The sequence below is a fragment of the Podarcis filfolensis genome, assembly GCF_964270895.1.
Source record: "Podarcis filfolensis genome assembly, chromosome: 5".
Taxonomy (NCBI): domain Eukaryota; kingdom Metazoa; phylum Chordata; class Lepidosauria; order Squamata; family Lacertidae; genus Podarcis; species Podarcis filfolensis.
In genome coordinates this window covers 5,454,495-5,477,086 of record NC_139608.1, presented here as the reverse complement: position 1 = coordinate 5,477,086, position 22,592 = coordinate 5,454,495, and the positions used below count along the sequence as shown (strand labels likewise).

The 22,592-nt window shown below is 48.3% G+C and overlaps 2 protein-coding genes across 4 annotated transcripts in view; both read right to left on the bottom strand.

Annotated features, from left to right (window-relative positions):
• Positions 1 to 3,679: 3,679 nt before the first annotated feature.
• Positions 3,680 to 16,276, bottom strand: LOC310762274 (phospholipid scramblase family member 5-like). The gene is made up of 7 exons (XM_083613017.1): positions 15,501 to 16,276; positions 12,972 to 13,055; positions 11,079 to 11,271; positions 9,288 to 9,399; positions 7,657 to 7,759; positions 4,472 to 4,530; positions 3,680 to 3,879 (listed from the first exon to the last, which is right to left on the bottom strand). Exons 1-7 carry the CDS (start codon positions 16,006 to 16,008, stop codon positions 3,853 to 3,855), a joined length of 1,086 nt encoding a protein of 361 aa, XP_083469143.1. The 5' UTR covers positions 16,009 to 16,276; the 3' UTR covers positions 3,680 to 3,852.
• Positions 16,277 to 17,431: 1,155 nt separating this feature from the next.
• Positions 17,432 to 22,592, bottom strand: part of CHRNG (cholinergic receptor nicotinic gamma subunit) — a 36,174-nt gene continuing 31,013 nt past the window's right edge. For 2 of the 3 annotated variants that reach the window (XM_083612884.1, XM_083612885.1), the window contains one exon: positions 20,279 to 21,489. In XM_083612884.1, the coding sequence (XP_083469010.1) occupies positions 21,325 to 21,489 (165 nt within the window). In that variant the 3' untranslated portion in view covers positions 20,279 to 21,324. Of the gene's footprint in view, positions 19,787 to 20,223; positions 21,490 to 22,592 lie in introns of those variants that run through there. The other variant, XM_083612883.1, reaches the window with a different exon arrangement.

Here is a 22,592-nt window from a genome sequence, read left to right as displayed (position 1 = left end):
TCAGAGCAAGCACCTCTACTGGTTCTGCCTCTGGGGTTTTCCTTTTTAGTCTGGAAACCAGGGCTACGTATGACACCTGGCACTGAGCTATTACTGGAAAGTGGTGTTCGTGGCAGCTTCCAACAAATTGTGAAACCACAATAAATGGGGATGGGGGGGGGACCGGACCTCAGAGACCACAAGAAAAGACACAGCATCAGTGTCATAGCTCAGAACCTGTGGAAGTCAATTTTAATTAATTTATTTTTTTAGGATGGCGGAAAACAATTCCACAATCCTCAAAGTGGGGACATTTATGGGGGGGTCTTTAAAAAAATGAGAAATTATCAGAAGGGAGTGCTGGAGAGGCTGCCTGTGGTTTAGCGGCTCATTTAACAGAGGTACATTTTGTCTTTGCAGAGAAGAGGGCACTGTTATCTCTTTATTTCTATGGTGTGGGGCCTCCTCTCCTCTGAATGTTGACATGACCTAGAATCTTGGTGTGTCTTCATTCAGCCCTGGTGTGTTTCTCTCTCTTTCCATTTCCCCCTTCCTAAGAGGAGGCCGCTGGATCAATCCAACACCCTGTTCTCGCAGGGGCCGGCCAGATAACGCGCAAGCAGGACGTGAGAACGCAAGAGTCCAGCAAATGGCGTTCAGACGCATTGCTGCCTCCGACCATCAGGGTCGGTTCCTCCTCTGGCCCAGGCCCCCCTGTTCTCTTCCCACAGGGCGATCTGCATTCCTAGGCGCACATTGCATCCCATCTAGACGCGGCTTGTGTTTTCTGCTACTTACGGGATCATGAGTCGGCACAGCCGCTGCATTTCGACATTTATTATTCAGATAAACACGCGACCCCTGCCGCTTCCGATATTGGTTACAGGAGTGGGATTTGATTTCCATCCTAATAGCACTTGGGCGCTGTAAGCCAGCAAAATACCCACGGAAGGGGAGCTTAAGCCGCCAGATGCCGCTTCTTGCCCACTATGTTGCCTTAATTGTTCCGCAAATGATGGCACTTAAGGATTTAGTCTCGCTCGAGGTCCCAGCTGTGTGCCAAACAAGTTGCTGTTGCTTCGTCTGCTCATGAGCTCGGCTTTTAAGAGACGAGGCCTGCTGTTCAATCTGAAAACGCAGACTCCCTGCAGCGCCTACCATGACAATATGGGGTCCAGAGGTGTCTTTTTCTCTCTCTGCTCACCCTCTGGTTTCCATTCAAAACCGCTTTAATAATTTGCTGCCTCTTTGTTTTGATTTTTTAAGCAGCACTGAAGTATGTTTGGTGGTGGTTCCTCCCATCTGTAACAAAGCTGGAACGCAAGCCACCCTGGAGTGAAAATGGGCCCCTGGGGATGGATCAGTCGGCTGGCGACTTTGGGGAGGAGGCGCAGCTCAATGGCAGAGCACATGTTTGGCATGCAGAAGGTCCTGGGCCCAGTTGTCACTGGGGAGGTCAGCCTCTGCCTGGCCTGTACTGCTTCAGGCTGCCGGTGCAGGTTCACACAATCGCGTGTTCATACAACATCATCTCTGCCCATTACAATATAAACCTAGATGTTGGAGAGAAGAGTTCTAGCCTGGCTTCCCCCTGACATCTCAGCTTTCCTTATGCTGGGACATTTTTATATGGGAGGAGCATTCAGCCATGCAAGTCCCCACTGGTAGTCTGAAGCCGTACAGCCCTGGCAGCTTGGCTGTTTCAATGACAAGCCGCCCCAAGTTGGGCACCTCCTGTTGTTGCATCTTGGGGATAGGAAAGGGCCTCCGTCTAAAACTCAGGAGAGTGCCTGACTTTCAACACTCTGTATCTTCAGAGAGCAGCAGCCAAGGACCAAATGCACCTTTTAAAAATCCCACTTTTAACACCAGCCCCAAGTTCCATGCCATCCCCTATGCAGGTAGCTAACATCCAAAACATTTGCTGCGGGGGGGGGGGGGCTGGAATCCTCAACTCTGTAAATGTTTATTTTTCCTTTGATGAGGCTCACTGCCGTTTTTAACCTCCGTGTCTCTTAAACCTAGCAAAGCTCCTGGTGCAGACAATATTTCACCCGAGCTTCTTAAGGCCAATGTTGATTGGTAGGCCCCAGTGCTTGTTCACCAGCATAGATCAATCGGCTACCATCCCGGAGGATTGGGGACTAGCAATCATCATCCCAATATACATGTTTATTTTTCCTTTGATGAGGCTCACTGCCGTTTTTAACCTCCATGCTGCTACCACAAACACAAACTTCTTATTCCTACATCATTTTCCTTGATTAGTCAAGGGAAATTCCAGGCAGTTGGGGATCAGGTGGCGAATGAGGTTATATGATGACACCACACAGCAAAGCGTATCTCGCTACCTGGTGATGTCACTGAGGTTATGCCATGATGCTGCCTAGCCAACCAGATTTGGTTACATGCTGACATTGCCATGAGCAAAGTCAGTTCTTTGAGGAAGCATCACTTTCCGTCTGAGTGGACACTTTCACCAAACAAACTCATCAGCAAGTTTCATCAAAAAGGTTTGCAGCATATTCCTCACATGCTGTGCATTTAAATTTATTAGCCACATCCGAATAAAGATTCTCTAGGCAATGTACAAGTTACATAGCACAGCTTTCAAAACTCCCACTAGAAGCTGAAGACTAAAGCAAGTATCCAGCACAAATTATTTTACGCAACAAAGCTACCATGGAAAAGTTTTAAAAAGCCACCCAACTATCCTCAAATAGCAGAGACTGTGCTAAACATTATTATTAATTACAACTTATAGGCCATTTATGTTGCAAAATGGCTTCTAAGGAGCTCCAGAAGGAAGTTCAGTAGTTACCCTTGGTGCCAGAAGCCTGAGAACATGGGGACTGCAAAATGCTGGATTCTGGCCTCATGGCTCTTGATCCACCTTTCCTGGGCTCTGCAAGGAATCTTGTTTTCATGCTCGGAATTCCAAGGTGCCGAATGCAATGGCAGCTCATGCTGCCCATTGAAGCTAGTAGGATGGATGGCAGGGAGCCCAACAGCAGGTGGCGCCAAAGCCAAGATAAGGCAGAGCCAACTCATTCCAGTTCTGTTCCCTTGCTTCTCTTCCTCCCTGCTGAACTCTACAAGGGCAATGCTGAGTCTAAGGGGAAGAAAGGCAGTGCCCCCACTCCCTGGACTGGTTGAATAGCAAGGTAAACAGGGAGTAGGGGCCAAGTGAGGGCAAACAGGTTCGTTGGGCACTGCCGCATTCTCACGAACCAGCAGCCTCCACTGGCATCAAGTCAGAATCACGGAATTGCAGAATTGAAAAGGGCCCAAAGAGTCATTTATTCCAGCCCCCTGCAAAGCAGGAATCACAGCTAAATAATACCTTGCAGAACACCTTCTGGGATACACAAGACTCTAAATGTCAGGGTTGTGGGTTTGAGCCCTACCTTGGGCAAAACCTTGGCCAACCGTTGCAGGCGGTTGGACTAGATGACCCTCGGGATCCCTCCCAACTTGACAGTTCTATGATTCCGTGGCCATCCTCTGCATAAGGAGAAGGTGGGGTGACGAATGCCCTCGCTCCAAAGTGGAACAGGGTGCCTCTGTGACAGGGCTGCCAACTTTTTTCTCTCTGCACTGGCTCTTGGGCCTTTCACAACCGCCTGACACACAGACCTTTAGTAGGTGAGGCTTCCTCTTCTGTCTCTTGACCTCTATAGGAGGAGTAGCCTCTCCTGGATCCCAAGCAGCTGTGAAAGGTGCAGGCATTTCAGTACAAAGTTGGCATCCCCTTCCTAGTCGGAGGCACTGTGGGAGCTTCTCCACGGCAAGACGTTACAATTGGGGGTTCTCTGGGTGCAGAACGGAGTTGAGCCACTAAAGTTTCTTTCCGTCTTCTCTTAGCGCTGCCCGTCAGCTCACTTCAAAGAACATGAAGTTCTGGGAAGCAAAACACAAAAAGGAGGTCGCAATCTTCTATTTCGTCACAAACCGAGAGGCATGAGCTAGAGTAACATAAATGGGCATACGCATTTCATTGGGGAAGAGTGACCAGCTTGGGTCCAGTTCTCAGGGGAAAAGGGAAAGCGAGTCAGTGCAAAAAAGTGCCAAGCTGTTCTTGACTCATGCGTCCTTTTTTTGGAGGTGCTCATTGTCCATCTGTGGCTGCTAAAGGCAGCCAGCAGAGGGCGCTATGAGCCTGTTGTCATGCGGGGGGGGGGGAGAGATGCATACCCACAGCCAATATTTGGCTGATGTGCAGGAGTCTCTTCCCTGCTGTTAGGAAAGGGGTTTAAAGGAATAAATTTGGGGAAAGAGCCAGTATCATAACACTGTTGAATCCAGACTAGAGAGCCTCAGTCCCAGGGTCTCTAAATGCTGCCCTCTAGTCTTCTCCACCTGGCTCTCAGAAGTCTCTGGGGGGCCACAGTCCTCACTGACTCTGCTTTGCCCCCCCAAGTGTTTTTGCCTGTCTGGGATACTGACTCACCAAGGACACACAGTGGCAACGATCCACAGCTTCACCACTTACCAGCAGGAATGCTGCAGCCAGGAGCAAAGCCCTCTCCTCATTGCTCAGGTCTGCTGCAACTGCCGGAAAGAGAACTGGGTATTATTCACAAGAGGACAGAATATTGCCACAGCAAGGACACTTCCCTGCTCACTCCTGGGATGGGGTTGCTAAGGCCAGCTTTTGTTTTCCAGTACTCTCCCACCTCATGCTAAATAGCTTTGACCATGCGCAGACAGCCTGCCCCCTGAGAAGCGGGGGGGGGGAGTCTTTTTCAAGAGTGGGGTGAAGTTAAAGGGAGAAGTTATATCTGAGCATGCACAAAGAGCCTTTCTTCTGAAGAGGGAGCCTGCATTGAGCTAGATCTAATGTTTTCAAAGTGTGAAATTGCTCTCCCTGTGATGGGAACAGGTCGGTTCTAAGCGCTGGGAAGAGAAACCTCTCTTCCAACTTCCAACATTTGTGTTTTGTTGGGTTCAAGAGATGCAATACCCACCTACTCAACTCCTTTTTATCAGTGCAAGGCTAGGAATCAAGCGCTCCCATTTCCATACTGATTGATAATATGGAGGGTTCTACATTTTCCCAGAGTTGCACACCTTCCCCCGGTCTAGCAGAAATTCAGAGCTCTCTTCTGCCACTTTCACAGTCACTCCTGTGCATGTTTTCCCCCCATAAGTAAACCACCCAGAGCTCAGATGACTTTCTCCCTTGGAGGTTAAAGCCTGCAGCCAAATGGTGCGTTCCTATCTAGTGAAGCCTGGTTCTCAGTTTCTCAGTTCCCCAGTCTTAAGTTACATTTGCCAAATTTCCAAATCAGTCTCCATTATTTTTTAAAGTCCTCATTAAACCCCACCAGCAAAACTCTCCTAATGTACATACGTTCCTATGCAATTTCCCCCAATATATACATTCTGCATAGCCATTTCTCCCAATATAGCACATTTGAAATGTTATCTTCACCAACGTATGCATTCTGTGCACACCTTATGCATCTTGGTACGCATTACTTGGCCAGAGGAACTCATTGTGAAATTCAGACAAGTGTTCTTTCAAAAGGCAGCCCTGTTTTGATGTTGAAGCTTGTGTGTTGTTTCTGGAACTGCGAATCAGGACAGCTCACCCTTACAAGCACGAGCGAAATTGAATTTCTCCCGTCCTTTGCCCAAGAGGAGTAAGTGTCCCTGAGCTCCGCGAAGCCAGCTTCTGAGTTCTGCAGTATAAATGAAGAACACTCAAAGCCCAGCAAAAGGCATTTGGATGACAAAGAGCGAGTGGACATGCATCAAAGGATTGACAGATAAGAGCTGGGAATGTCTCTCCTGCTATTGGAATGGAATACCCCTCAGAGTCTGAGAAAGGCAACATCCTTCAAAGCTAAGAGCTGGGCTAGAGGAACTTGCTGGAGTCAGTTTTGCTGCTTGGATAACAGGAGAAATCTGTCACAGAGGCAGAAAACTGTGAGGTGGCTGAATCACAGAAATTGTAGAGTTGGAAGGGACCCCAAGGGTCATCTAGTACAACCTCCTGCAATGCAAGAATCTTTTGCCCAACCTGGGGCTCGAACCCACAACCGTGAGAATAAGAGTCTCATGCTCTGTTGACTGGGCACCTCAGAGTGTGGGGGTTCTCTCTGGGGAGCTGGAGCAGGCATAAACTGCCCACTTGCTTGCTACTGAGCTCCACTGAATAAGGGGTTTACTTCTATGTAGAGGGGAGGGAATCCAACAGGTGAACACTTTCTGAATCAATAGGCCAACTGAAACATCGCCATTTGCACTTCTCCGAATTTTGCAGTGCAGTTCTCCAGCCAAGTGTTGCATATAAAGACGTACCGTATTTTTCGCTCCATAAGATGCACCTGACCATTAGACACACCTAGTTTTTAGAAGGGAAATGCAATAAAAAAAATATTTTTAAAGAGAGTGCTGAGCAGAGCCTGTATGCATCCCAGGCTCTGCTCAGCGCTCCCTTTCATGAGTCATGTGAAGCGTGCGTGCGGTGGCTCTTGTGGGCTTTTCCTGCCTGCCTCCCACCTGCATTCGCTCCATTAGACACACACACATTTCCCCTTACTTTTTAGGAGGGAAAAAGTGCGTCTTATGGAGTGAAAATACAGCATGTACTAGGCTAAAGCGTGCATTAAAACACATATGTTAGTGGAAACTGGCAGGCAGAAATGCCTTACCTAAGGGCACCCCCTAAATTTGTTGTTGGGTCGTCCCCCCCGCAAAGAAACATCTGAAGTAGATCAGGGGATTGCATGAGGGACACAGGGCCAGAGGAGAGGTGGGAAAATCCTCTGCACAAGGCTTTGCAGGCACAGCTAATCATCAGCACCCACAAGGTCCATTTGAACAAGCCCCACCCTCACTTGCCTCCCCCCAGGTGTCAAATGTCACGTGTAGGGCAGGTGGGCATAGCCTCCCTGAATCAGCCTCATGGTCCAGATGGAGAGGTCTGGCTTGCCTGATTATGCCCAGCGGGTGGCGCTGTGGGTTAAACCACAGAGCCTAGGACTTGCCGATCAACAGGTTGGCGGTTCGAATCCCTGCGACAGGGTGAGCTCCCGTTGCTCGATCCCTGCTCCTGCCCACCTAGCAGTTCGAAAGCATGTAAAAGTGCAAGTAGATAAATAGGTACCGCTCCGGCAGGAAGGTAAACGGCATTTCCGTGCGCTGCTCTGGTTCACCAGAAGCGGCTTAGTCATGCTGGCCACAAGACCTGGAGCTGTACGCCAGCTCCCTCAGCCAATAAAGCGAGATGAGCGCCGCAACCCCAGAGTCGGCCACGACTGGACCTAATGGTCAGGGGTCCCTTTACCTTTACCCCATCTGTGCCCTACAAAGTCCCCTCCAGTGTTTCGTTTCTGTGATACGTGTTTGTGCATCAGAGATAAGAAGTGTTCCCCCTTCTTCTCTCCCCTCTCCTCGCCGCATTAGCATGCCAACAACATTTTAGAGGCACCCTGAGCACTTCTGCAAATGCTAAACTAAGGACTCTGATTTTTTTAAAGAATATTAGCATAATATAGGTAGACAGCAGAAGACAGGAGTGCCTGACGTGCTCTGGTCCATGGGGTCATGAAGAATCGGACATGACTAAACGACTAAACAACAGCAGCTAGACAGCAAGTAGATGTTGCAACTGACAATCAGGTTGCAATGTTTTGTGCTCTGCCCAAAAGAGGACGGGAATTCTCCTACCCAAGTCCACTCCAAAGGACTCATGATCCATGTTGCGTTCCTCCTTGAATCCCGGCCACTTCTTCCAAATAGTGGCTACTACGCTGTCAGTGGAGGAGAGGACCTGGAGAGAGGAGGAGCAAAGGTCATGCTCAGTGATCAACATGGGAGAAACTTTATTTGAACGCTGCGCTGAGCTGGGAGCCAAGACACTTTGCTACCTGAGGCAGAGAACAAGATGCCTCAGATGGCTGCTGACCCTCACATCAGCAATGTTAGTGGGAGAAAGTCCTCCACACCTGATGGAAGCAGGCTAGCTTTCAAAGCTCTGGGAAGACTGCTCTGTCTTCCAAAAACTCAGTGCCACTGCCCATTATGTACCGCCTGAGACAGATGCCTGACCTTGCCAAACGGTAGGGCCGGACCTACAGGAAACCATCTCCCCACAATGATGTAATTGTGAGCACCCTGGGCTCTCCCTTCTTGAGACAAGGGTGCTCCAGCTGGGCTTTCATTGAAGGAGCAAGTCAAGGGTGTGGAGCTAACTCTGAAAGGCGTCAACAGCCCATGGCAAGATCACAGGGCTCTTGAATTGAAGTGACACTCTGTCATCCATGGGTGAATGATCACATCAAGTCAGCGGAGCTGTGGTGATGATGAAGTGTCGTTGGGAAGATAATGAGAGTGAATGGAGTGTTCCCTGCCCTTGCTTTCAGGCAGCCTTCGCCAACCTGGTGCCCTCCAGATGTTTTGGACTACAACATCTGGCGGGCACCAGGTTGGCGAAGGTTGATGTGGTGGGTTATTTCCAACATCACCGCTGGGACTTGGATGGTTGGAAGGGCCTTCTCAGGGCCGGATTAAGACCCTTATAAGCACTGAAAGGATTCTGGTGCCCCCATATATATAAAATTCAAAATATGAACCACAATAAACTATAATAAATTTCTACTTTTTGAAACAAAACGAAACCTGCAGTAAGATGGAAGATATTGTTTATGTCTGTATACTTTGTATCTGAAAAAATTTCTCCTACTTTTTGTAATTGTGAAGTTCTTTGACCTGATCCTTAAAACTAATCTAACGTCACACATCTGCTTCTATGCTTAGTAGAGATAAGTATCCAGCCTGCTTTGTGGCACAGATGTTCTGCTGGGATTTTTAATATACTTTTTAATATATAATATAGCTAAGAAAACGAACACTCAGCTGAGCAATTTGTGACCATTAACGTTAAAAAATGTATGAAAGCAAACGTCTACATTTAGAAAGGCATATTCAATATTGTCTTCTACAATTACTTTATAAAGTTCAGCATGGCTGAATCTTGTTTTTACACGTACATATCAATAATCTCTATTATTACTATTTTATTAGTGTATATATATGTGTGTGTGTAATTTATTATGGGATCCTTTATTGTGGAACCTGGTTCAGCTGCACCCTGTGGCCCATGGTAAATTTCTGTGGTGCCTATTATTATTTTATTATTTATTATTATTATTATTATTATTATTATTATTATTATTATTATTCCCATCCCTGGGCCACCACCTTCCACCCTGGAAGGAGTGTTGATCTCTCTGACAAAGCAAAACTTCCTTTCCCCTTCTGAGACGCCTTGCTTCCCATCTGTCAACCTCTTTCCGTACCTGGAACTCCTGTTCGGAGAAGCACCGTCTAGGAATGCAGGAGCCATAGATCTTCATGGTGGCAAAACCACAGGCATCACTGACTTCCAGGAAATGGGAGAAGATGCGGCACCTAAGCACATCAGCGGGTGAGTCTTGGGGGGATGGGGCACAGAGACAGTAGAGGGGAGCAGCTGTGGGTTGGGGATTGGGATAAATCTCCAAGCCAACAGGACAGAGGAAGCCCACGCACTCCAACAGGGTCAGTTCATACTGCTTTGTTCAAATGTCGACAATAACGCAGACCTGGGGAACTGAGATTGGCCTTGTCTACAAGATCCACCCTTTCAGTTCCATAGCCACACCCCAAGACATTTCATTTCATTGGTATATTTTGATAATTTATATCCTGCTTAATTTACAGTGGTCTCTAAGACCCACTACAGTGGAACCTTGGTTTTCGAGCATCTTGGAAGTCAAACGTTTCGGTTTTCGAGCGCCAAAAACCCGGAAGTAATTGCTTCCCTTTTCAAACGTGCCTCAGAAGTCAAACAGTTTCCGCTGCATGTTTTTCTATTTTCTCAATGGATTTTGCCGACTGCCCATTGTGCCTCGGTTTTCGAACGTTACAGAAGTCGAACGGTCTTCCAGAATGTATTACATTCGAAAACTGAGGTTCCACTGCACAATAAAAGAGTTAGAATGATTAAAATTAGAATTCGGTTAAAAGCCTGCTGGAATAAATAGTCTTCAGCGATGCCTGAAGTTCAAAATGGAGAAGTCTTGTCAGCATAGGAGGAGTCTTGTCAGAAATCAACTGGAAGGGAAGTCCACAAAATTGGACCCACAATAGCAAATGCAAATCTCCTTATCCGAGCCATGGGGGACCCCTGACAGTGACTCCCCTGTAAACCTCAGAGATCAATAAAGAACATAAGAGATCAGGCAGTCCCGGAAGTATCCAGGAACTCAGTTGTCCAGGGCCTTGAATCTCGCCTGCTTGCGTATGGGCAGCCAGTGCAAGCTTTTGATTAATGTGCTGGAATGGTTTGTCCCCATCAACAGTCCAGCTGCAGAGTTTTGCACCAGCTGGAGCTTCCGGATCAGGCCCAAGGGCGGCCCCAGATTTTCAAATCAGAGCAGAGCCGCCAGATATTGTTGGACTCACCCTGATCCAGATGGGAGAGTAATCAAGGATGGTGGAAGAACGTTCCCCACCATCCTGAATTCGAGTGTGACCAAGAGACAGATCCCAGGGACTGGTAGGCAGATAGATCCCATCAAATAAGTGCACATGATGGATTATGATTCCTAGCAGACAACAGAGCTGCCTTAAAAGTTAGGCTCGGGGTATGAAGGCTGATCGCCGAAGAATTGATGTTTTTGAATTCTGGTGCTGGAGGAGACTCTTGAGAGTCCCATGGACTGCAAGAAGATCCAACCTCTCCATTCTTAAGGAAATCAGCCCTGAGTGCTCACTGGAAGGACAGATCCTGAAGCTGAGGCTCCAATATTTTGGCCACCTCATGAGAAGAGAAGACCCCCTGGAAAAGACCCTGATGATGGGAAAGATGGAGGGCACAAGGAGAAGGGGACGACAGAGGGCGAGATGGTTGGATAGTGTTCTTGAAGCTACCAGCATGAGCCTGACCAAACTGGGGGAGGCCGTGGAAGACAGAAGTGCCTGGCGTGCTCTGGTCCAGGGGGTCACGAAGAGTCGGGCATGCTCCAATGGCACGGACAACCGCTCACCTCTGAGCCCTCCCGCCGTCCTTGTCTGAATTGGCTGCACACACACACACACAAACACACCTCTGGCGCACAGTGCCGATAAGCTGGTTATCGCCGGTGAAAGCCACCATCTCCATCTGGCAGCAACGGAGACAGCCGAGGCCCAGTCGGAAAGGTCTGCAGAACCACAGGACGACGTGGCCTTCCTCATCTTGGAGGCAAAGGTGGCAGGGGCGGGCAGGGCCACACAGGTGAAAGCAGCAGTTGTTGCATTCTTAGAGGAAAGGAGAGAGATGCACGGTTATGGCTCAGGCATGGAACCTATTCCCCTCCTGCCCCAAAGGGGGTGCTGTTCTGCAGGGACTGCTATGTGTTGGGCACGAGAGGCTGGTTGCCTTTTCAGCTGATGGCTCTACTGCTGCTGCTACCAGAATTGTACCGATTTCTTATATGAGTATCGAGACACACGAACTCTCAGGGCCACCCCTACGTGCAAACGTCTGGCTCACCTAAGACTTTACAGAACCTTTATTCCAGTGCTTTTTTAAAAAAAATGTTTCAGGATACTCTCATTTTGACTCAAGAAAACCACCATTTTATAGTTCAAATCAGGAAAAATAAATATGGTAAATGTACCAAAGTACGAAGATTCACAAGATGTTTAGCAATGCTTTATTCTCAGTAATGATGGGACTCATGGGTGGAGAATACTTTTACATATCTTTGTTTCTTTGTTTTTTAATTTTTTTATTTGCAGTTTTATGTTAACATTATTTCCATACACTCCAAACATTTTCCATATATACAATACTGGGATTATACAAAGCCCTCGGACTCCCCCCTCGCCCCACCCCACCCTGCTTTCCATATTTTACCCTCTTTTCTTGCATATAATTATAGTTATCCATTCTATTTCATCTCCTTATTTACTTTTACATATCTTTGTTATTTGTAAAGGGAATATTTGTATAGACAGATACTTTATTTGGAGCTGCACTGCAATTTTGTACTTATGTCTTTCCGGGCTGTGATGCTTATAGTTTACATTCTCTCCCTCCCCCCCTTCTCTTCTTTGTTATGTTTGCACTTCTTAACACAATCAATAAAAATATTACATACCAGAACTGTAGTGGTTGTTGTCTGTATTTGGCATAACATTACCGGTATATAAGTACCGTATTTTTTGCTCTATAAGACTCACTTTTTCCCTCCTAAAAAGTAAGGGGAAATGTGTGTGCGTCTTATGGAGTGAATGCAGGCTGCGCAGCTATCCCAGAAGCCAGAACAGCAAGAGGGATCACTGCTTTCACTGCACAGCAATCCCTCTTGTTGTTCTGGCTTCTGAGATTCAGAATATATTTTTTCTTGTTTTCCTCCTCCGAAAACTAGGTGCGTCTTATGGTCTGGTGCGTCTTATAGAGCGAAAAATACGGTATAATTTTTTTGCAGGGTTGTTTAAAAAATAAATAAATCCCTGATTAATACAGAAAGGGGGGGTGGTGGAATGGATTTATGAATGAACTCTTGCAAAATGGACACAGGCAATAAGCAGAATGCTACTAGGACTGAAGCAAATTATTATGTGTTATTACGACTACTGTTTTCTCCTGCTTGAAGAAAATGGCTTTGAGTTGCAAGGAAGAAGATTCCAGCTCAAACTCAGGAAGAACTTTCTGACGGTAAGAGCTGTTCGACAGTGGAACAGACTCTCCCAAGAGCTGGTGGGTTTTCCTCCCTTGGAGGTTTTAAGCAGAGGTTGGATGGCCAACTGTCAGGGATGCTTTGGCTGAGATTCCTGCATTGCAGGGGGGGTTGGACTAGATGACCCTCAGGGTCCCCTCCTACTCTGCAATTCAATGATTCTACACTGCTATCATTACTATTACTACTGCTGCTGCTTTGTCCTGGGGCTGAATCTCCTCTCTGTCTCTTTCTGATGTGGGAACTCCCAGAAATTCAGAGGCTGTACTTAACCTTCGGTGGCCAACAGCAGGAGTCCCCTTTCGCCGGCCGCACCTCTGATGACGTAGCTTCTTCTTTGGGAGCTGCTGACAAGTCCTGCAGCAAGAAGGGGGCACAAAGACACCGGACGCCGCCTTAGGCTGAGACAGACCATTGGTCCATCTAACTCAGGACTGCCTACACTGGCTGGCAGCAGTTCTCCAGGGTTACAGACTGGGCCGGAATGGACCTTTGTCCTGATTCTGCAGCCAGGTTCTTGCTCGCGTTCTCGCGCTCACACAATGCGTTAGAAAACATTAATCAGAGGTTCTGGGTCCTTGCCAGGCTTTCCGGGGGCTGCACATGAGAAGTCAGTCATCTTCCTTTTTTTCTTTTTCTCGAATTTGCATTTTATTTATTTGTTAACATTCTTATATTACATCGGTAAACGTTGTCATATTACACTACAGGACTTACTATAATTTCCAACAGGTATACAAAAATTATATACAAATTTTATATACCTAGAAAGAAAATGAAACAAAAAAATGAAAGAACACGCTGGAGCACGATTTCTCTTCTCATCCTGAAGCAAAGTTCTTAACCTGAAGCACTATTACTGGGTTAGCGGAGTCTGTAACCTGAAGCGTCTGTAACCTGAGGTACCACTGTACATACCAACTGTGACGTTACCATATATGAGAGAGTGCTGGAGGGGAAATAGTTAAATAGGTTGCACAGACCGGACCCAGGGGGGTGGAGTCAGTGGGTCTATAAAGGAGTTCTGGGAGGAGTTCTGGAGGTAGTTCGCTGGGAGTTGTGGGTGGGTAGTTGGTTTGAGTGGGTTGGCTGGTTGGGAAAGGCAGTTGGTAATAGAGAGACAGTTAGGGCAGTTGGTGCTTGAGTGTGGGGTGGTAGCGGAGATAGAGAGAGGAACATAAGACTAAGAAAGTAAAGAGGAACACTGTTTGGAATGCTGTAATAGTTTTGTTTTAAGTCTGAAATAAAATACACTCTTCTTTATGAATTGAAAAGCTGACTGAGACTAAAGTGATTTTATCAGGGAGGATGGTGGCAGCGGATTAATGGTGTATGGGTCAATAGTCTGTGAGACGACCAGGGGCTCCGTACGAACGCCACACCAACACACTAGACTTCCTGTCTTTCCCGTTGTAGATTCCTTTTTTACAAATGAATGTACTCTTATTATTGTATATTTCTTTTCATATTATCTAATACATTCCTATATCAATATGTGCTCTTAGTCTTATTTCTCAACTCAGTCTCACTCCAACGTCAATCAAATGCTAGCATAGATAGCGAACCTTTACTGTATTTTTGAACATATGTTTTATATCTATCCCACTTTTCCATAAATTTTTGTTTTGAATTGCCTCTCAGGGTATTTGTTAACTGCGCCATTTCAGCTGGTAATGCCAGTCTGTTATTGTCGGAAGTCAGTCATTTTCAGGGTCAAGGAGCTGGTCATCCTAGGCTTTGCAGGACAAATGTCCTTCTGACTCTGGGGGATCACCCCCAGAGCATTTGCCGACAGAGGAAGACAACACCCCGCCCTAGTCATTTCTGTTCGGCATCCCTGCTATAATATGGTTACCAGATTTTTTTCAATGAATCCGGGGATACTTTTGTTTTAAGCTGAGTAGCAAGAGGGAGTCAGTAGAGGGGATGGTGAGGCAAAAGACTCTGGGCCCAAGCACACATGCATATTGTATAAAGGGGCCAGCCTGGTAGTGCAGTTGGCTCTGGCTGGCTTCAGGAGCTGCTTGCTGCCGTGGCGCAGGAAAAATGGCGGGTGCCATGGCAGTGAGCAGCTCCTGAAGCCAGCTAGAGCCAACTGCGCTACCAGGCTGGCTCCGGGCTGCTGAGGCTGCTACTTCCGGGTTACAGGTTTGCAAATCTGGGGACATTCCGGGGACGGAATTTGTCCGGGGACAGATTTGCAAATCTAGGGACTGTCCCCGGGAACCGAGGACGTCTGGTAACCCTATGCTATAAAGAAATGCTTAAACAGGGAAGCCATCCTACCAGGCGGTGACCATTAACTCTAGGCGAGGGTTTGATTTTTCAATCTGAGGTCCATATTTCCTCTCTGGGGGCCACATGCCTGCAGTGGGCGGGGCCAGAGGCAAAAGTAGGTGGAGCAATGCGCGTGACTCTTGCCTTTGTACAGAAGGATACATTCCAGCCACGCACAGACCATAGGTTTCTACACAAACACACACACCTATCTTCATCTAGGCAAGCAAGCAGCAAGACTACATTTCAAAAACCCTTTAGCTGTGATTCCTGCATTACAGGGGGTTGCACAGACTGACCCCTTGGGGTCTTTTCCATCTCTACAATCCTATTATTCTATCTCAGCCAGTTGAAAGCACTGAAGGAGGAGAGACAGTCAGGGGTGTGGCTTTGGGAAGGTGTGCGACCAGGAGAGACTCTCGAGGGCCAGATAGTGTGTCTGGGAGGACCACTTGCCCCGCCCCCTGGGCTTCAAGTCCCCCACCCCCTGCTCGAGTCTCCTTGGGCATCAGAACAGGTCCTTACCATGGCGCTCAGCCTTGGAGGTGATGCAGAGCTCTTGGGCCCCAGCCAGTAACTGCAGTCCAGGATGAGTGCCGGCCTCTCGGTGCTGCAAGGGACCCAGCTCTCCTTCTTGCCCCCCTCCGTAGGCTGGTGGCACCAGAGGTAAATCCAGGGCACCCTGGCACTTCGTTCTGGAGGGCGCTGTTTCATAACACATCCAAGCCTCTGTGCTGCAGTTGGACTCCTTGATGCCCCATGTGTTGACTACCTGCAGGGGGTGCCTCTGAAGCCGTGTTGAATCTGACCCAGTAGCTAAGACGTCACTGGTGCAGCCCTGAGATGCCTCCCCAGCCAGGAGCTCTGGGCCATTGTCCCACTTCAGTGGCTTGGCCACGCATTCAATGTGTCTCTCCCGTATCAGGTGTCCAAAGGGGGAAGGCTGGGAGTTTATCACAGACATCTCGAGGAGACGTGGGGCTCTGGAGGCAGCAGCCACGGACCAGGGAGGAGGAGGCAGAAGAAGAAACATAGACTGCAGAAACCCAGACGGTTGGCCCAGCCTAGGACGGAGACTGCCACCTCCAGCAAACCCAGCCTCTAATCTCCATCCCCATTCCTCCTAGTGTTCCCATGCCAACTACCCGGATCTGCCCTGTTGTGCGGGGACAATGGCGTCGCTGGAGCGCAGAAGGGCATATGCATCAGATGAGGAGGTCAGCTAGCAGAGGGCGTAAACGGCAAAAAAAAAAAAACTTTCCAGAGGAAGGAACAGCACCAGATTTGGGCAGTGTGGGCGGTTCTACTGCACAGGCTACTGTGCCAAGGGTACTCAAAATCGGGAAGACCCATAACTCAGAAGATCTGTTTTGAGGCACCACATTTTGGCCTCGCACAGGGCTCCGCATTCTGAAAGATTACCAAAGTCCACCCCGACAGGGAGAGCATAGAATTGTAGAGCTGGAAGGGACCCTGGGGGTCATCTAGTCCAACCCCCTCCAATGCAGGGAGCTCAGCTAAAGCCTCCCTGGCAGGTGGCCATCCAACCTCTCTTTAAAAAACCACAAATGAAGGAGAGTCCACCACCTTACAAGGCAGTGCATGCCACCGTCAGACAGTTCTTTGAGCCAGAAAGTTCTTATAACAACAACAATTTATTATTTATACCCCACCCATCTGGGCGGCTTCCAACAGAATATTAAAATACAATAACCTATTAAACATTAAAGGCTTCCCTGAACAGGGCTGCCTTCAGATGTCTTCTAAAAGTCTGGTAGTTGTTCTTCTCTTTGACATCTGGTGGGAGGGCATTCCACAGGGCGGGCGCCACCACCGAGAAGGTCCTCTGCCTGGTTCCCTGTAACTTGGCTTCTCACAGGGAGGGAACCGCCAGAAGACCCTCGGCGCTGGACCTCAGTGTCCGGGCAGAACGATGGGGGTGGAGATGCTCCTAATGTTTAATTGGAATCTCCTTTCTTGTAATTTGAAGTCATTGGTTCAAGTCCTACCCTCCCGAGCAGAAGAGAACAAGCTTGTTCCATTTTCAATGTGACAGCCCTTGAGATACTTGAAGATGGCTCCCTTATAAGCTTCTCCAGGCTAAACATAAATGACTCCTTCAACCGTTCCTCATCAGGCTTGGTTTCCATCTTGGTCGCCCTCCTCTGAACACCTTCCAGCTTGTCAATGATGGTGGGGAGGTATTATTTGTGGGGGTGATGAATGCTCACATATTCCATGCATTCCATTGCTCCCTGCTTCCGAGACCCCGTTCTCTTTATCTTGTCCCAATCCTTAGGAAAATCTCAGAACCACCATGTTGGAAGGGGAATCCAGCTCCCAGCCATGTTGACAACACAGGATGTACCTCAAAAAAATAGCACAGGAAAGGGTGAGGAAAGATTACAAAAATTAGGGCTCTTCCATTTAGAGAGAAGGTGAGAGGAGACATATTAGAGGTGTATAAATTTATGCATGGTGTGTAGAAAGTGGGCGGAGAGGCGCTTTTCTTCCTCTCTCATGACAGTATAATGAAGGTTTCTGGGAACAAGAAGGAGGCACTGGGAAGATGTCCATGCTGGAAGAGGCTGCACAAGGAGACCGGGGGCCATGACTGACCACTGCGTTGGACCCAAGCTTCCTGAAGCTTTGGGAGGGGCAATGACAGACACTCTTGGGGCATAATGTTCTGTGCCCCCTGCACTGAAGGTTTTAGGTGTAAATATGTGTAAAATAAACCATATTTCTTAAAGACACTAGCCTCTGCTGTGCCTCAACTTCCCAACGGAAACACAACCCTGGGTGAGTGCCTGGAACCCCCTGGAATTTTGCTACTGCTCAGCAGAGATTCAGAATGTGCAACTTTCGTAATAATATGCATCTTTGTAATCACTGCAAAATTCAATTAGTGTGCATTTCGGATTGCTTTGTATAGCGCTGCACAGGGAAGTTTTTAATGTTTGGTGCTTTACAGTGTTTGATGTTTTCATTCTCTGGAAGCCACCCAGTTAGATGGGCAGCATATAAATAAATAAATTATTATTATTATTATTCCCACACTGTTTGTCAACAAAACTGACAAATCTGTCTTTAAATGTGTACTGATCTGAATTTCTTCCCCTTGCTCTCTTTGAAAAGGAAGGTGGAGGGAAAACCTTGATTGGCTGGCTCCTCCTCCTCAGATCTAGGCTCCGCCTATCCCAGAAGACTCCGCCTACTGTTAGCCGCCCCACCAGCCTCAGTGGTCACCAGTTGCCACTGCTGTATTGTCCGTGTCCTGAAGCCCCCGTGGCTACAACACCTTGCCCTCTGTGAATTCTGTGGTTTCGTAGAATCATAGAATTGTAGGGACCCCTGCAAATGCAGGAAACTCTGCTAAAGTTTAAGCGGACTGTTTCACGAGAGAGAGACTCTCAGTTTCTAAACGCTCTTTCCCTCTCAGGAAACAACAGCAGCCCACCTTTCAAGAATGCAGGAGCAACAAATCCCACTCAGTCTGGATTAATGACAGGGACTTTATCTAAACCCCTCTCTTTGCCTCTCGTTCGCTCGCTGTCATTACCGCTGCTGGCCTGTTGCACCTGCCACAGCTCCGGGGAGCGGCAGGCAGGCGATTTGGCAGGTCCTCTGAAGAGTTATCCACAGAGAGGGCCTCTGAGACAGCTGTTTTGACAAGGCCTGGAGAGGGGCCAGGACAATATAGCGGCACAGGGGCAGCGGGAAACAGAGCTGCGCTGGCCTCGGGGCCTTCTTCTGACAGCAGAAACGCCAACCTGTCCAAATGGCCGTGTTTGAGGAGCCCCAGTCGGGGGCTGCAGGAGCGAGATAGAGCAACGGGGAAAATAAGCTTTGGGCCCAAGCGAGGAAAGTGGCATTAACTGCAGGGTGCGGGGATAAAAGGAGGAGGCCTCTCATTGGACTGGAGCAGAGTTTGAAAGATGGCTAATCGTCTTTCGCTATTGACTGGAGATGAACAGGAGCTGGGGACTGAAGGAGCAAGCGGCACTGCAATTTGTCTCTCCTGCCTCTGCAAACAGCGCTCTGGGCTGTGACGCTGCTATGCAGAGGACAAGGAAGCCAGGGCTGCGGGCCTTGGTCTGTCCAAGAGTGTGCTCTGCCCAAGAACCACAGCCCCTCCTTGCTCCTATAGCAGGCCTTGCCTTGTGTTCTTATCGCATCCGGATTAAGGACACATCCCAGGCAAGAAAGAAACACAGAGCATTTGAAGTAAAGCTGGACCTAGGGACATGCAACTGATTTTGGACTCACAGCTGTCCATGGAGACACAGGTTAATTCTGGGTCCAGGGCAGCTGTTTACCAGCTCCATCTGGTACGCAGGATGAGACCCTCCCTGCCCACAGACTGTCTTGCCAGAGTGGTGCATGCTCTGGTTATCTCCCGCTTGGATTACTGCCATGCGCTCTACGTGGGGCTACTTTTGAAGGTGACTCAAAAACTGCAATTAATCCAGAATGCAGCAGCTAGACTGGTGACTGGGAGTGGCCGCCGAGGCCATATAACACTGGTCCTAAAGGATTTCAATAGCTCCCAGTACGTTTCCGAGCACAATTCAAAGTGTTGGTGCTGACCTTTAAAGCCCTAAATAGCCTCTGTCCTGTATACCTGAAGGAGCATCTCCACCCCCATTGTTCAGCCCGGACACTGAGATCCAGCACCGAGGACCTTCTGGCGGTTCCCTCACTGCGAGAAGCCAAGTTACAGGGAACCAGGCAGAGGGTCTTCTCGGTAGTGGCACCTGCCCTGTGGAACGCCCTCCCTTCAGATGTCAAGGAAATAAGCAACTATCTTACTTTTAGAAGACACCTGAAGGCAGCCCTGTTTAGGGAAGTTTTTAATGTCTGACGCTGTATTGTTTCTGATATTTGGTTGGAAGCCACTGAGAGTGGCTGGGGAGACCCAGTCAGATGGGCAGGGTATAAATAATAAATTATTATTATTATTATTATTATTATTATTATTATTATTATTATTATTATTATTATTTGGTCTCACGTGGCATGGAGTTTGGGGGGGGGCAGCAGGTGCCCCAACAATGACATCCAACAGAAGACGAGAGGTGGGGAGGTGATGGGTTTTGGTGCTGCACAGGGCATCTCTGAAATTTGAGGCACCAAGGTCCGCCACTGGTGTGGCCTGGGAAGAGGGGTGTTGTTGTTGTGCGGAGGGTCCTGAGGTCCAGACAGACAGGCTGCTTTTGGCCCCAGGTCTGAGGTTCCTGGCCCCTGCTCTATTTCCTAGCCCCAGCCCTTGCTGGGAGACAAAGGCCACCTTCAGATGTATGTGGGGGGGGTCCATCCTGTTTATTTTCCTGCTCTCAATGCCACTGGGCATCTGCATGAGTTTCTCACATTCCTTTCACATTGCCTTGTGGAACTGCGACCTTTGGACGTTTGGTGCCACCGTGCCGCGCTCAATTCCATCCGCACCGGCCATTGGACACGTTGCCACTCTTTACACGTGCAATCCATTCATGCAAACGGCAGGAGGGAACGCTCTGCCAGATCCCTGCCCCAAATTCCCTCCACGAAGTCCAGAAAAAATGACAATGCAAAACTCCCGTGATATTCATTTCCATGTTGATTGCTTTTAGAAACAGCCACAAAGGGGTTGCGATCTGGTTGCTTCCAAAAGCAATGGACATGGGAATCAGGACTACAATTTTTGCTATGTTTCCAGAAGTAGCTTTTCATGTCGTGTGAGAGAGCACACAAAATGCAGAATTTTTCAGGTAAGTAAATGTTGGGGAAGAGGAATGAAGTGCTGCCTGAATGCAGTCAAATATCAGATTAATGGATGAGCCACAGGTAATGGACTACCTTTAAGGCTGCAGCTTTTCCAACGGTCTCACAGGGAGGGGACAGCTACTGTCTGCCTTTCTTAGCTTCAGCTGTTGGCTGAGGATCCTGCGACGGCACTGACGGGCAACCCTGCAACCCACCCAAAAAGGCAGTCCTGGTGTGCCCACCTGCTAGAACACGTTAGCAGACACTAACTTAAACAAGAAGGCTTTGTGGCTTTGAGGGAGGGCCATAGCTCAGTGATAAAGAATGTGGTTTGCATGCAGAAGATCCCCTTTCAAAGGTAGGGTTGGAGGAGACTCCTGCCTGAAACCCTGGAGAGCTGCTGCCTGCCAGTGTAGACCATATTGAGATAGATGGACTGATGGATATGGAGTCTTCTTGCATTCCCATGGGACATAATTGTCCCCCAGCACAGAAGTCCACCAAGCACAGAGGTTTCAGTTGAGAGATGGTGCCAACACATAGCCGTTGAGGGGTTGCCGCCGCCGCCGCCACTGTTGCCGCCACCCCTAGACAGACCTCATTCCTAGGGGAGGTACAGCTTGGGGTCCCCTGGGAAGGGCTCTGCGGGAGCCTGGTTGAACTGCGCCATCAAGAAGACGCCCAGCGTCCCACAAATGAAGATGGAAGCCATGAAGAGGAAGCAGACGCGGTCAATGACCCGACCCACCAAGATCCACTCCTCGTTCTCCTGCAAAGAAGAAGACACCGGAGAGGATGCATGTTAGAATTGTTTGCGGTGGCTCGGAGGTGTGCAAGTTGTCCAGCAGAAGAGGGCGTGGAGGCTGCCACAGGGGTCCTTCGGGCCTGACAGTGTGAGGGACGGGACTGAGGAGGAATGGTGGAGTCAATCTCTCTCCCCCCCCCCGGCACTTCCCAGAGAAGAGGGAGACAGCATAGATTTACAATGGTTGTTTGCAGACGGTCTTAGCTTAGAGGCTGCAGAGGGGAGAAGCTGGGAAATATTGGGAGAGGAGCAGCAGGAGGAGAGACAGCTGACAGACTCAGTGTCTTTAGAAAGCATACCAGATCCCCCCTCTCCCAGGACCTGGCGGGCATTGAGAGTAGGAGAAGAGAAAGCTCAAAGGCAGAAGGCACAGAACAGCCACCTTAGGGATGAGGTATAATAGGAGAGATGGAAGGGGTGGAGCTTTACTCAGAGCAACGCCATTACTACAAGAGAGGCACTTTTCAAAGCCTCTTTCTGTGAATATTGAAGACTTGGTAAGAACTCTTCTTATCCATCCTTCAAAACTTTGTAGTATTTGGAAGTCAGTCCATCCGGTCCAGGGGATTTGCCCAGCGTCATGCCTTGAATGGCATCTTCTATTTCTTGTGCTGATATCTCCTGGTTCAATATTATCTTACTTTCATGCGAAACCTTTTTCAGCCCATTTTCCTCGAGGAACTGTTGTATGTCCATTTCTTTTTGCGGCCCTTGTGTGTAAAGTTGTCTAAAGTAGTTCTGAAAACAATTCCTAATTTCCGCTGGGTTGCTTATGTTTTTTCCTTCCACTTCTATATTTATTACCGTGTTGAGTTTTTGTCTCTTCTTTATTTGCCAAGCCAGTAACTTGCCACATTTATCAGCAGATTCAAAAGTCTTTTGTCTCATTTGTTTAATTCTCCACTCTAATTCTTGATTCATCAGTTCCATATATTGTGTTTGATGAAATTTGATTTCTCTTAGAATCTCTTGGGATTTTGGCTTCGATCTTAATTGTTTTTCCCCTTCTTTTATCTTTTCCAAAATTCTCTCCTTTTTCTCATTTTGCTTTCTCTTCTTTAAAGTAT